The sequence below is a fragment of the Thunnus thynnus genome, chromosome 4, assembly GCF_963924715.1.
Source record: "Thunnus thynnus chromosome 4, fThuThy2.1, whole genome shotgun sequence".
NCBI lineage: Eukaryota > Metazoa > Chordata > Actinopteri > Scombriformes > Scombridae > Thunnus > Thunnus thynnus.
The window spans coordinates 26,377,961-26,393,692 of record NC_089520.1 but is presented as its reverse complement, the minus strand read 5'-3'; the positions used below and the strand labels follow the sequence as shown (position 1 = coordinate 26,393,692).

General features: G+C 40.2%; 1 protein-coding gene and 1 long non-coding RNA gene across 2 annotated transcripts in view; one reads left to right on the top strand and one right to left on the bottom strand.

The window, feature by feature from the left end:
* Window positions 1–3,528: 3,528 nt before the first annotated feature.
* The window catches only part of celf4 (CUGBP, Elav-like family member 4), an 88,039-nt gene continuing 75,835 nt past the window's right edge, over window positions 3,529–15,732 (bottom strand). The window contains exons 5-14 of the mRNA XM_067587947.1: window positions 15,286–15,365; window positions 14,644–14,784; window positions 12,993–13,131; window positions 11,590–11,742; window positions 11,037–11,147; window positions 9,963–10,025; window positions 9,510–9,590; window positions 7,485–7,628; window positions 6,148–6,341; window positions 3,529–3,654 (exon numbers count right to left, since the gene is read on the bottom strand). Of these exons, the coding sequence (XP_067444048.1) occupies window positions 6,214–6,341; window positions 7,485–7,628; window positions 9,510–9,590; window positions 9,963–10,025; window positions 11,037–11,147; window positions 11,590–11,742; window positions 12,993–13,131; window positions 14,644–14,784; window positions 15,286–15,365 (1,040 nt within the window). The 3' untranslated portion in view covers window positions 3,529–3,654; window positions 6,148–6,213. The remainder of the gene's footprint in view (window positions 3,655–6,147; window positions 6,342–7,484; window positions 7,629–9,509; window positions 9,591–9,962; window positions 10,026–11,036; window positions 11,148–11,589; window positions 11,743–12,992; window positions 13,132–14,643; window positions 14,785–15,285; window positions 15,366–15,732) is intronic.
* Window positions 9,933–14,173, top strand: LOC137181873 (uncharacterized). The gene is made up of 2 exons (XR_010928198.1): window positions 9,933–10,087; window positions 13,690–14,173. It is a non-coding gene; the product is annotated as an uncharacterized lncRNA (long non-coding RNA).

The window sequence follows — 15,732 nt, the reverse complement described above, 5'->3', positions numbered from 1 at the left end:
ATAAATGAATAGAACCCATCAAAGTATTTCTGTTATAAAATAGGTCAATGTGTGTCTAAGCTCTAACTGAGGTCAATGCTCTCCCTGACTGTATTCTGGATAAATGCCTTGGTCAGGTCCTACAGTTTGTACCGTATCCTAGCAACTATTTTTTTTTTTTTTTGTACCTGGTTTTAATGAGCATTATCATGTTTTCATTCATATATTTTTTTTTTAAAGTATTTAAAGTACTTTATCCAGTCCTTGTAGATAGAAGTAAAAGTCCTATAAAATATGCAAACCTATGTACAGAGGAAAACAGAGCAAAAAAAGAAACAATTTACAGTATATTCATCGGTTTATGTATATATTTATATATATATATATATTCAAACTTCTGCTCTGTTTCTTGTTGTTTTTGAACCAATATACTTTGCTTTACTTTTCTCATGTAAACTTGCAGCTTAAAGTTGGAGCGAATGAAGATGAGGTGCTTGGCATTCTAGTTCCTGTGGTCGTTCTGCTTCTCCCTCCGTTATTTCACTCGACATGGAAACATGGGCTGGGTGAAAGACGTGAGTGATTGCTCAAACAAACCATTAGAAAAGCACCGACCGTGTCAACACCTTTTTCAGTTTCCTCAGAGCAATGGGGGGAGCGGGCAGTCAAAGAGGGCACAGTGTGTGGCGATCAGGGATACCAGACATATGACATTTAGCTTTAGCTGTTACTGTTAGCTCAAGGACAGTTCAGGTGGATGTACAAGACGTTTTGTACTAACCCGCCCTGGGTACTGTCAGAGCAAAAAACTATCATGATGGTCATCGGGTCTGCACTGTATGCCATGCTCAGGGCATTGTCATGAGGTGCACACAAACAGAGACATCCTCCGATGTGGTGGCATCTTTTAGCCTCACTGGATTTGGAAGGTAAATGTAAATGTTAAATTATTCAATCAGCTAAAAAGGTTAGACACAGACACTGGGGAAATGGCATAATGAGCAGTTTATAGGAAAACTAGTAACAGCACCCAACAGGAAGCATTGTCTTCCAAAGTGTCATATAGCCTTATAAATATTCATATATATAAATATTCATCGAGTAATCTCCACCAGCTGAATAGTGTTGAATGCAGGGTCCAATAAATCCAAGTCTGTTGACCTTTTGCAGGTATATAGTAGCTGTTCATACCATTTTTGTAGACTATTATGAGAAACTGTACGCTAAAGCAATATGAAACCAGCCTCGGTGTTACAGCAATTGTGATGGACAAATGGCTTTTCACACTTATTGCTTCATTTTACAGTTTCATTATGCTTATATTTAATTGCACGAGGATATATAACATAAGGCAATATAACATCTTCTAAAGGATATGCTTCGTGTCAAGTATTACCAGCAGAGAGCCACACATTAACTGCTGGATGGGAAAGTACATAAAACCTTCTCCCTTATTCTGTTCAGTTGGAAGCCAGCTCTCTAATTATAACATATTCATCAATATTACATCACCTTCATAACCATTAAAACCTAACGCCAGGACGAATAAGCTCAATCACTTCTCATATCAAGACATGTCATGTCAATCGCAACCCTGAACTTTACCCTAATTTTTTTGACTCCAACCAGTGGAACGTAGTCACAGGTGCCCTGCACACAGCTTTGATAGTTAGTACCAACAGGTTACCTAATGCCCACTTTTATCTGAAGTATAATCGCATGAGTCTACATAGTTCTAAATGCTTTTTTTTTTTTTTCAAAGACATTGATGGACCATCAGTGGTCGGACGGTTTGTTAAAGTGGACATGCACTGAAGCTCTCTACACGGCTGAGACATGATATGGATCTGGCTGTAGTTTTGACATCATAATAGCGCACTGGCTGCTTGCAGTAGTGTGTATTTAGTTTTTTTTTTTTTTTTGAGAGCACAGTGTTTGATGGCAGATTCTGCAGGTGACAAGGCACACCTTGACATGGTGACGGCACATACGCTACATGCACTTTACTGAATGCAAAAGAGAGCAAGGGGTGAAAGACGTATTCATTTTGGTTCAAGTTTCAAAGAGAAGTTTGTGTGTGTGTGCGTGTGTGTCTGTGTGTGTGTGTGTGTGAAGCTCAAAAGATATGTTTGGAATAGAGTCGAAGATAATTGTCCTTTTCCTCTAAAATCGTTTAGCCTGATTCTCTTAAAGCCTGCTACTGAGATGTGGCTTTTTGCATTTTCAGATAATATTTACACCGTATGTGTCTTCTCACACATGTATCTTTTAGCAATATATTGTGTGTCAGCATATAGGTAATCAGAGATAGGAATGCCTGCAGTTTTGGGAGCTGCCAGATTTGCGATTCTTCCCAAGCAGAGCAATGTTTCAAACTCCAGCTAAAATCTACAAAAAATTACAGCTCAACATAGTCAGTAGCCGTTCTATATACAGACACACATATATAAAATATGTGCATATAAATACATATATTTGTTTGTGATTAATATCTATTTATCCATATATACTGTATATATGAATACATTTGCTTGAATGCTTGTTATACATATATATGTACTGCAAATATAAACAAGTTCATATATTTCAAACGTTTCTGATGTTATTCTATCTATGAGGTTAGGATGTCAAGTTAAAAAAGATAAGGCTGTGATACGGAGCAGCCCCTCCCATGCACTCTCCATCCCTCCCAAGACAAAATGAGAAAGAGAAAAAAATAAACATTTTGAGTAATTGTAAACTAGCGAAGTGAGAGACCCCATTTGGTCATCTGAAATAGTTTTGCCTGTATTCAAAAAGCATATCAGCAATATATATGTATATATATACATGTGTTGTATATATTCGAAATGTACACTTCTTTTAAGGGCAACTCCTCAACCAGTTAACACTGACTGAAAGAGATGCAGTGGTCCGAGTATATTAGAGCTACAAGTCCTCAGCAATAAAAATGTTTGGTCTTTTGGTCCCTAAAACAACTAAGGAATGACAGGTAAGACTCCCTGGAGACCGTTGCTATGGCTCTCCTTGGCAACGGTATCCCCTGGAAACGGACAGGCACTCCGAGCTAAAGATGGCCATCCCAAATCGAAGCCAATTTGTGTCCTGAAAATATCACATTCCCTACTTAAGTTCTTGCTTCGAGAATTTGTCCCTTCGTGTTTCAAGTCTTATAAATTGGTCTTCAAAAGTCAATTGCCCCCAAACTGAAACCATCTTACAGAAAGATCTCCTACGGCAATCCTCTATTCAGTTTTTAAAAAGTTTGTTTTGTTCTTGTTGGACTTTTGACATCCATATTCCCTTTAAGAGTTCAGTGGGGTTGGTCATTGAAAGTAGGTTTGATATAGTTTCTTTTACTTTTTTTTCCCTCCTCATTGTTCAAGTAAAAGTTTTTGTGGTCCAGAAAAAAGGTAGCTGTCATTCAAGCAGTGTTTTGTGGGGAAAGAGGTGTGTATATGTGTGCAGAAGAAAAGGTCCTGGGGCTAACCAGGCTGGTACAAATTCTCTCTGAGTGCCAAAGTTTTAGTACATCCAAAAGGAGGTGTCCTTGACTCGGGTCATCGCTCTCTCTCTCTCTCCTCTGTTTCTGAAGCAGCCTCAGTGGTCCAGATGTTGAGTTTGCACTCAGTGGCGGGTAGCAAGTAGTCAACATATGATTCAGCTCAACAAAACCTGGAAAGCACAGAGGAAATAAAAATAGTTTAGGTCAAATAATATGTAAGAAATAATAATAATAATAATAAAAAAAACGGGTTGGCGATCTGTCAGTCCTCCACTTTTTGTACACACTGAAATATCTCAACAACTATTGGATGGATTGCCATGGTCTTTTTTTTTGTACAGACATTCATGGTACCCACTTGATGAATCCCATTGACTTTGGTGATCCCCTGACTTTCTTCTAGCACCATCATGAAGATGACATTTGCATTTTTTTGTGAAATATCTCAACATCTATGGGATGGATACCAGATATCAGTGGTGTCCAGATGATGAATCCCATTGACATCGGTGATCCCCTGACTTCATCTGCCACCACCAGCAGTTTTCACGTATTCAGTGAGATATCTTATCATCTATGGGATGGATTAGGACAAAATTTTATACAGACATTCATGGTCCCCACGGGATGAAGCCTAATGACTTTGGTGATCCCCTGTTTTTTTTATGAAGTTGACATTTGTGGTTTGAAGTGACTTGTTTTGACAGCTATTGGATGAATTGCCACAACATATGGTACATACATTTATGTTCCCCTCATAATTAATTGTAATATATCATCAAGTGCCATCATCCGGTCACATTTTAAATTTGTCCAGTAGTTTAGATTATGACCAAATACCTGCTAAACTGACACTCCAGTCTTCCTCAGCTGTACTTTGTGTTTGTGCTAATTTAGTTAAACTAAAACAGTAAACATAGTAAACATTAAACCTGCTGAACATTAGCATGTTAGCATTGTCTTTGTGAGCATGCTAACATGCTGACATTTGCATTTAACTCAGCCTCACAGAGCTGCTAGTCTAGCTGTAGTCCTCTTAGTTTGTAGTCTTTTGCTAAAACGACTATATATTGATATAGAGTCAGTGGGTGGTAGCTGTAAGTATCCAACACTTATTTGCTCAAGTTATATGTTTTTTGTGTGTTAATTCGTTTATTTATCTCTATAAGATGATTCAAAGAGAAACTTATCATTACTAATGATGCTTTTATGAATTTCTCAACACTTTTGCACTGCCATAATATACAGTAATTCCCATTTTGTTCTTCTTTACTGTGGATATTAGTTGTATTTACATGCAGATGGAGCATAGCAGCATATTTACAGGACACCTGCCTCTCCAAAGCATCTTAGCCAGCACAAAGACTCTAAGTTCTGTTATGAATAAACAAAGATAATTTTGCTGAGAAAACAAATCAGCGCTCATCCTACAGCGAGTTAATTTATCTCTTGGCAGTGGCAGTGTTTTAAACAAACTTCTTTCTCAATTCTCTTTTGTAATAATGAAGGACTTTTAATCAAAACATCTTAACTCTCTTGTGTCATTAGAAGTTAGGTAGCAGTCCAGCCTGCTGTCTGAATATGAAGTCATCTGTACACTGATAGTGCATTATCTGGATATACTAATAGCAAAACTAAGAATGCAAATGCAAAAGTGACACTATGCTTGTTTATCAATTGAAATTCCAACTCTGTATCTCACATAAAAAGCAAACCAAAAAGAGGTTTTCTCTAATGTTCTGTATAAAAATGTTTTGATATATCAAAAGGAATGGAGCCACATATTTTTGTGACACATTCATATGAGATTGCGCTATTCTTCCTGCAGTGATTTGCCTCGAGACACTGTCTGGTATGGTTCAGTTAGTTTGTGAGTGGGTGATAAGTTGCCCTTGAATGAAGTCATCAGTGGTGAATGAACGACACAGCCTAAACTCTCCATCACACAGATGAAGGGAGGAGACAAAGAGGAACGGCACAATTACCCGCCTGAGGGGTAATAAATGCCTCTCCCTCGGAAGCAATTCCTTCCCTGTGCAACATGCTGAACCATTTACCAATTATCGTTTACCTATAGCGTAACATACAGGGTCACTTACTGTAAAGCTGTTCTACAAAACAGAGGAGGCTACATGTAAGTAAATACTGCACAGCTTTGTTTAAATTAAAATGATTACAAGGCAGGTATATTGTAGAACACACAGTAAAGTAAAATTTTAATATCAGTTACATATTCAAACTTTTTTGTCCCGGTATATATCAGGTTTTTCACTTATGCATGTGTACAGTAGCTGCCAGTGAGATAACTGATAACAAGCGGGTTGATAGGACATTACAATCTTAAACAGTAATGAGCCATAATGACAATTGTGGAATTAATATCTACAAATGCCTCCTTGAACCATCAGCAAAGGGTTAAAACCTCATCACTATTCTTTGCAGGCAATTTTCAGATGATCAGCTAGTTATCAGGCATTTGTAAATGTTTTATAACATTTATAAAAGGTTACTGAAACCACATCAGGCACCTCCGTAAATGGACTTGCCATTTGAGCGTTTCTCAATATGATATGCATCGGCTGTGTATGCACAGGTTCAGGTAATCACCTATCACACTGAAGTGACAACAAATGTTTCTGGATGAATTAAGCTCGACGTCTGACCTGTCTTTCCCTGTGTGCGACGGCTGCCCCGGCCGCCAGGATGGCAGCGGCTGGCTGGGGCGGGGGCTAGTAGGGGCGGTTGGCGTCTTTTGGCCTCTTCAGCTGCACCTTGAGTCTTTTCATGCCGATCTGGAAGCCGTTCATTGACTGGATAGCAGCCTGGGCACTACCTGGGTTATCGAAGCTCACAAACCCTGGGGGAAGGGGCGAAGAGAGAGAGCGAGGGATGTGGTTAGATGAAGACGCGAGGAGAGTTTGGGGTCACAAAAGAATGGATAATGAGGATGAAGTTAATTAAGATGAAGCAGGGTTTTTTTTTTTTACATGTGATTACAGTTATAAACCTTAATTGGAATTCAATCATTTCATTTATACATAAAACAAAGAACAATTAGCATCAAATACTTCTCCACATAATGCAATATATCATAAGCATTAATATAACTTATATAGCATCCATGTATGTCTATATATGACAACAACAACAATAGGATCACAATAATAACAGAGAGTGGCATGCAAGCAAAATCACAATATGAACTCGGTGATGGGATTTAAAAACCAAAACATCAGCACAGTTGTGCTATTTTTTTGCGTTTCACTTTTTAACTTCCACTTTTAAGTGAAAAAGCATCAAATCACAAATTAAATCCTGCATCTCAAAATTGCAACATGAATAATACAACATTAATTTTGTGTTGTATTAATGAGCAAAAGCTACTACTGCAAATGGGTTGCACCTGACGGACTCTCCATTAAATATTCTTCACAATCCATTTATAATTTGCCACATAATTATACGTTCTGCTAAACTGTGCTGTCAGTGGCACAAAGTGAGACAGCAGTTCTCTATCTTTACATGCTGGAGCCCACTGTACTGCTTTTGCTTACAGTGAGTTATAGACAGAGGTAGAGACTAAGAGTCACCTGCCATAGACGATTACCAGCATTTGTATTTTATGTCACAAAAAGCACAATGGCAATGTAACCACAAATTCTCTTCATCTGGATCACTTTGACTTGTGATCTAAGTGCTTTATCAATTATATGTCATTGAAATATTTATCAAAATTAGAACTTTGTCAGAGCTTCAAGAGAAAACAGCTTCAATGATTAAAAGAAAATCCAGACACACTCATTACCCATTCATTCTTTTTAGTGACAACCTGCTTTTGCACAACTGTAGACAAATCCTCACTGTTTTGTTTTCATTTGGTTTAAGGGAGGGGTGTTGAGAGGTTAGGGAGGGGTGTTGACTGCAGTAAAGAAGGTGATTAGTAAAAAAGAATAATCAATAAATAATCAATAATCTTTTGGTTTTGTTCATTTTTACCCACCAAAGCATTTACTTTGGTTTGTCGCCCGATCCACAAACACTTTGGAGGAGATGACATTACCGAAAGGCAGGAACATCTGCATCAGCTCTCCATCCCCAAACTCCTGAGGGAGGTGGTAGATGAACAGGTTGCAACCCTCTGGTCCTGCACACGGAAACAGAGAGAGAGACAGAGAGAGAGAGACAGACAGGGGGAGAGAAAAACAGAGATAAGGGGAAAAGGTCAGAGAAAGAGAGACAAGGAGAGAGAGGAAGGTGGGGGTAAGAATGAAAAAAGGTAGACCACGATAGGAGGGGACTCAGAGGTGACAGCAAGAAAATGCAAAACAGCAAGACACCTGAAGGTGTAGAGAAAAAAAGTAAGGAGGATACCAGAGTGTATCTCAGTGAATACTTATTTTATCAAGCAGCTTCTTACTACAAATGAACATGAATACCAATTTTTTTTGCTAAAGTTTCAGCTATTTCACATGAGAGATTTCTGTATTTGCGTTTTTTTTTTCTGTTCTTCTCACTGATTTTGAATAGCTGGAAAAAACATGATGTCACATACTTTCATGCACCAAACAGCATTTAGCAACATTTGCATCTAAATGTGATGAAAGTTGTGAAGCAGTTTGATTGCATTTCCAGGCGACTGTCAATTAAATCTGATCAAACCACATCCACACAGTCCTGATGAACTTAGCTGAGTCAGTTAGCTGAGTTTTTGAGTATTAAATTCTTAATAAATAATATCTAAGGATGTTTTTTTTCCTCACTTTAAACTTGAGTGTTGCTTATTTAGTCATGACTTCTTAATACTGAAGAAAATTACTTAGGATTTGAAGCCAAGTTTTCAGAGACTTTAAAGGTGCAGTGTGTAGGATTCAGTGGCAACTAGCGATGAGGTTGATTACCCCCCCCCAACCCTCACCCCCCTCCCCTTCCAAGCATGTAGGAGAACCCACAGTGGCCGCGAAAAACGTGAAAGGCCCTGTGGGCTACTGTAGAAACATGGTGGTGCAACATGGTGGTCTCCATGGAAGGGGACCTATAGATATAAAGAACTCATTCTAATGTAACAAAAACACAACGATTCTTATTTTCAGATGATTATACGCTAATGAAAACATACTTATTAATATAAAATTAATATTATTATATTCCATTTCTGACAAGTCTGTCCCACTAGATGCCACTAAATTCTACACACTGCACCTTTAAAATATGTCCAAAATACATTTTCTGAATATTAGGCCAAGTGAAATCAAGTTTATGATCATCAGTTGCAAAAACAGACAAGTGCAGAGCAGTTTGTCTCATTAAATGAATGTAATTTTGGTTGATCGGATGGTTTGACAGCGTTCTGCTGTAATGGAGACGTCATAGGTTCAGTATTCACAGCAGTCATGTATCCTACAAATGACCACTAAATGTTAAATGGTAAACTGTGGGATGCCATGGCTGTTGAATGATTTGCACTATTTTGTTTGTTTTCCACAAGAGGGCAGTAAAGTCCCAAGCATGAATGTCCCAAGCCTGGAGGTCATTGGGTTCATGAGTAGGTTTACGGCTGTATAGTAGTGGTAGTAAAGTTAGTTACCCCACAGCCAGCTAGCCACTGCATCATAACCTGACACTCTAATTATCCTTTTTTAAGTCTTTGCTTCACAATCTGTCTTAAATAACTCTCTTTTAGACAGTTTTAAAAGATGAAAAATTAGAGTTCAAGCTAGTCAGACTTCTCTAATTAGTCCAGGATGATATATTATACTGTGTTGGTGTGAGTATACAGAATGTTTTGCTTTTAAAAGTGCTCACTGGCAAGAGGTTAAATTGCTCCTGAAAACAGAGTGAAGACTGTGAATGGATTGGATATTTTTATTCCAAGACTGCATTGGCAACTAGACAAAGGATGAACAGAGAAGATTTAAATGTTTGATTAATGTATGATTGTCTTTAGTAAGTGCCTGAAATGTGTAAAATGTGTGCTTTTGATTGGTGAACGGTGTGCCGCGTGTGTGTCTGTGTGAGTGTGTGTTACCTTCTCGTTGCTGCTGTGGGATGATGGGTGGAGGGTGGGGGAAGGCTTGGCTGATCTGGCCATATGCAGCGGGGTAGGCTGCTGAGACACACACACAAACACACACGGTGGATCAGATAACAGTCATCACTAGGGCCGCACAGACACGCACACACACACACACACACACACAATGGATACATACAAACAATGTGATATATGCAGGGGCACAGCAGGCAATCGATCAGATAACAGACAATAGAGTCTACATGTTGCACACACAAAACAGCAGGGAGAATAAATTGATGTAGTACGACAGCAACACTTAATGTTACATGATCAAAATTCAAATTCAAACAAAGACAAATCTTTATCTTTCTCTCTCTCTGTCTCTGACACACACGCATGCATAATTCCTCACAGATGCACGAACGCACACACAGATCAGTGCTGCTGTGAGAGTGACAGACAGACCTGCATACTGCTGGACTCCTGTATAAGCCTGCTGGAGAGGATCAGCTGCAGTGGGACTTTGAGCTGCTCCAAAAGAGACACAAAAAGAAGAAGAAGGAGGTGGAGTGGAGCATGGATGGATGGAGGTATATGTGTGTGTGTGTGTGTTGGGGGGGGGGGGGAGAGACAGAGAAATGAGACAGACAGAACAGGAGAGAGACGGAGAGAGAGTGTAGATGGAGGGGAGGAGAGGGCACGGAGGAAGATGAGAGTAATATATAACAAGGATGAGAGGGAGGAGGGAAGGAAATGAGAGGCGACGGAGAGAAGAACAGACAGGAGAAGAAAAGCAGAAAGGTTAGAGAGCCGAACAGTGCCGTGTCAACTCGCTTCGCTTTCATTGTGTGAGTAACTGAATTCTGAATCTCTCTCTCTTGCTGGGCTTTTTACTTAATGTTCCTTCCAAAGCATTTCAAAAGTAGCTCATTTTTCCCCCAGAAAAAGCAGAGAAGTAACTTTGAAAGACCACAGTTCAAACACAAATACAACACACGGCTCCACTGTCACCACAGGAATGGAAAACAGCTTGTACCTATTATACACACATCCTATGAAACATAATTATATAAAATAAGAAATACATTTATTTCCCTGACTATAGTTAAACATGTAAAACAGGACAATTACAATACACACTCACAAGACTGTACTGGATGCACCTGTTGCTGTCACTTCACATGTAGGAGATAATAAATTACTTTAAAATAACATGTAAAAAAATAATTCTCCCTGCACTTTAAACACACTAGTAACTACCACAGATGCCGCGCCACACTTTATAACCCATACCCTTCTGTACACATGCACATTAAGTACACTACTGAGAAAATACACACATACACACACATACACACACACACACAGTGATAACCCCACTATCACTAAAAACCAAAAGAAATACTGAACACACCGGGGACTAACATCAACACTGAAAAATGGTTCAGCCAGCCAGAATAAAGGGGGAGAAGTGGGATGAGGGAGAGTGGGGGTGGGGGGGGGTGGGAGGGGGTTCGGGGAAGAGGATGGGAGTGCTACCTTCAGAAAGAGAAGAGAGGAAGCAGCCACCCTGAACCCCAAAACAACTCCGCGGAGCCACGCCCAAGCCGTTTTTCTCCGAGTCCTCCCTAAAAACCACCTCCTGCAACACTGGGGAGACAAGAGTATAAAAGGGGGAAAAAAAAGAAAAACATTTTTCTTCCACCTCTTCACAGACAAAAACCAATGAGGTACTAGCCACGGCTCATGACACAAGTGCATACTTAGGCTCCAGCAGCCCTTAAGCACCTTTGCCAAACACTCATCTCGTCGACATGCTCACTGTCTTTGGGCTACGTTTGTCTGGCCCCGGCCTCCTGAACATGCTTCAAGGCTATTCACGCCTGTAAGCCGGCAGCATGCACACTCTCCTGTTACAATGAATGTGTTTACTGCAGAGTATGTCTTTAAGGATTCAAGCTTTATACTGATGGCTTAACATAACAGTGTATTTATAATGCATACTGCATATGTTGCTTGATATTTTTCTGTACCGCTGAGAGTTTGGTTGTGTGTGTGTTTGCATACGTGCCCCTGAATTTATCAGACTTACCAGGGTAATGGTGTATCCCGTTGGTGAAGACAGCCTCTGCAGGGGGCTGTCCGTTTGCCTGGGGGGGCGGCATGCCGGTAAAACCATTTACACTAATGGGGGAAGGGATGCTGGTCACTGTGGGGGCGCTGATGCCTGGAGGAGTGCTGCCACCTGCAGCCACAGGACAGGTGAGCAGGGAGGGAGGAAGGGGAGACAGAGAGAAACAGTGAGCAAAACACTGTAATTTTTACCCCCAAAGGCATTATGGAGAAGTTTTGCTTTGACTTGCCACCTAGTAACTCTGCAAATGTCAGAGAGGCCGGTGAAGACACTAAATGTCAGGGCTGATTTCTTGTCCCAGTATGGCCCTTGTTGTGACACAACAACCATTAGATGCTAATCTCAGACATATTGTGTGAGAATAATGAATACTCTGTTGATTATGTTTCATGTTTTCTCAGATGATTGCCACATTGTGTTATGTTCATTTGCACCCCTTCAACTTGTCTACGAAGAAACATCTAGTAGAGATTCTGTGTGAAAATATGTCCATTTAAATCCACTGCACTGTGTTCCTCGATTCTGCCATGAAACACTGAGGTCGAAAAGGAAAATACTGTATTTTGTTTATTATATTTTACATTGCAACTACCACTATTTTTAAAAACAGTTTTTTTTAGATTAGATTTTTTTTACAGGTTAGAGTTTAGAATTTTAGAAGCCATAGACATTTTAATTCAGTATATAAAAAAAATATTTTCTTCAGGGACTATTTTCTGATGTAGATGCACATTATGTTATGTTGACATCTATAAATTTGACAGAGAAATATCAGATATACGGATAAAAAGCTTGTTGTAATTAATAGGACTGCTACTTTTTATTCAAAATTTGGACTACTGTTTAAACATATCAAAAACGAAATATTTTAATTTAAAACATTGATCTGTTCAAATTTAAAATTCTCAGTGCATAAGTGCAACAGGTTGCACCTTGTTCTGCATTAGGTGGAACTTATAAGTGTACTGTCTCTCTGACCTATATACCCTTTTGCCTTATCTGTAAACTAGGCTCATGTTGTGAGATGAGCTCAACAGATAATGACACCAAATATTTTGAGAACTAATGTGAGAAAACAGTTAGTATTGGACACAGTAGATGGAAAAATAATGGATAAAAGTTTTGCTGATTTATAAAATGCAACTGCCTTACAGTAATGTTAGCTTGTCGTTCAAGTGAGGCAGTGAAGCAGCACAAATGAACAGAACAACGTCTGTTCTACAACATAGTTTAGGTTTAGGATGCATTGATTGAATTCCATTTAATTCATGTGCAGTGTAATAGTTGCCATTTCATTGGGAGAGTAAAACACATGAAAACCCACTATGGTACTTTAATCTTTGATCTTTTACCACTGTTACCTGACGTGGGAGTCAGTGGTGCTCCCGGGAGGCCATTGATGGTGGCCATGTGCTGCATCTGGGCAGCAGCAAAGGCTGCCATTGGACTGAGGTAGCCCCCCTGGCCTACGGACGCCATCAACGCCGCCTGCTGCTGCACCTACAAAGTAGAGGGGATTGCAATTATAAGGACGATGAAGATTAATAAAAGGAAACAGGAAAAAGAATTAGAGGTTATTAAGTTAAAGGACATGTTCACAATTTTTCAAGTGCCCAGAAGTACATACGGTATTTACTCATACTGGCCATAAAGAGATCCCTTCCTAATGATGTGGGGCAAAACCCACAGTCCTCATACTGTGCAAAAACACAGTCTGAAATGTAGCTGAAGTTAAAATGAGGCTTCAGTAGTCTGAGTTCAACAAATCAAGAGAATATCTTCAAAGTTACAATCTTTTTAGTTATCAAATTCCATCTTTGTGTTATTATCCTTCCACTGCAGCACAGCATGGAAACACTGGGGAAGCACAAAAAGGGAAATCTTTACTCAAAAGACAAACACAAAGAAAATACCCACATGATTTGATTAACTCAGACTACTGAAGCCTTATATTTATTTCAGATAAACTTTGGAATGTATTTTTGAACAGAACAAACAAGGACTGTGGATTTTGTCCCCTAGTATTGTCATGATCCTGTGTCTCCCTGAGCGCCACAGAGTCTCTGCTGCCCAGCCTGTTCCCGAGCCGTCGGCCGCCCCACCGATGCTTGGCCTGTTCCTGTTCCCGAGCCGTCAGCCGCCCCTGCCAACACCCAGCTTGTTCCTGAGCTACAGCAGTCCCCTGTTCTTGTTGAGCTAAAGCAGTCCCATGTTCCTGCCGAGATGCAGCAGTCTCCTGTCCCTGTGCTATACCGGCTTACCTGTCTGTCTCCCAGCCACTGGACTCCAGTCCTGTACTCCAGTCGCCGGTCTCTTTTCCTGCACTCAAGCCGTCTGGTCGACATCCAGATCGACTCTGTCCATCTGTCCTACCTCCTGGTCGCCCTCCAGAGCAACTCCGCCCGTCTTTCCTGCATCCTGTTCTCCCTTCCGAGTGACTCCCAAGCCAAAGCCTCAGCCTCAGTTTCCCAGCTTCCAGCCCAAGCTTCCCCAGGTCTGCATTTCCTTTCCCCAGCCTTTACAATAAATACCTTATTTCTATCATATCTGTGTCTCCTCACCATTGAGTGTCTGCACTTGGGTTCACCTGCTCCATCCCTCGTAACAAGTATTTCCATTGGCACCATGTTAGGAAGAGATCTCTTGATGGCCAGTATGAACTGGTGCAATGTCTCCATGTTCATATGAACCTGACTATTGTTTTAGGACAAACTTAAAAAAATGTGAACCTATCGTATACTTATAGTATAAGTCAGTAAGTTCAGAGTATTGAATTGTACAAAATGTGCACCTCATGCGTACTAAATTATGTACAGTAAATTGTTTCACGTTAACATGAATACAGACATTTCACATCACATCTATATCCAGTAGAGATTATTATTGGAGGCTGATCATCTTTTTTGTTTTTCCAAATTCATGTGTGAGTTAGGCTTGAGCACTCCATTTAATCTCCGTGGTTCATTGAATAAATAACTGTGGATAAAAAAGACATTTTGCAGGGTGTCTTGCCTGAGCGTAGGCTCCATAGGCTCCAAACTGCAGGGCCATAGGGTTGAAGATGCCCATCTGACCAGCCATCTGCTGCATGCGGCGGATGGTGCGCTCCTTATCCGTGTCTGCGAACTTCACCACCAGACTGGATGAGGCACCCTGTGCACCCACCCATCCACCCACACACACATAAAAAACACACAAGTGCCAGGCAATACATGTTAGTGTCTACCGATGGACACATGACATAAGCTTCTGTTTGGACTTGCACACACTTAAAATGATATAAACACTGCATTTGCCTAATTTCTCTGACCAAAAGAAGACAAAGACAAGACAAAGAAGAGGCTGAGTAGTTAGCACTGGCAACTTTTAGCAACAAGGTCCTGCATTTGAATCACACTAAGACTGACTAAAATCTCTGTGTAGAGTTTCCTACATGTGCTCTGATTTTCTCCCACCCCTCCCGTATATCCTGCAAAGCCAACAGCCTCAAAGCTGTAGTTTGCCCCTGATGGGTGAAAGGCAGAGGACAAATTTCCTCACTGGGATTAATAAAGTATAACTTTTTAGAAGGTAATTAAGTGCTATGTGACTCATCTCTCTATGTGACTCACCTCTCTCACATAAATCCACATGCTCACACACACAGTTACTCACAGGCATTGTCTGGCTGCCGTGTAGTGCACTGATGGCTGCCTGAGCTTCAGCATGAGAAGAGTATTTTACAAAAGCACAGCCTAAGAAGAGTAAGAGGAGAAAATGAGTAAGGGGGAAAAGAGACAGTGGAGAACTAAAAGGAGAAAGTTTTCTGCAACGAATATCACAGTATTACAGGAAATGATTGCCGGTCACAAGACAAGTAACATGTTTTTTTTTTTTCCACACAGGATAAACTTTGTACAGCATTACAGCCACAAACATGTAGTAAACAAAGCCCTCTTTGCTGAGGAAGGTTGGATCGGTGTTGATTGACGCTCAATAAGCGAGTTAAACATGCTACTCTGACACCATTAACAACTTTGGGATCCTCTGATGGGGCTTAAAATGCCACAGCATTCTGGTGTCGCTTACTATTGACAAGCCCCGTTGATGAATTTGAATGAT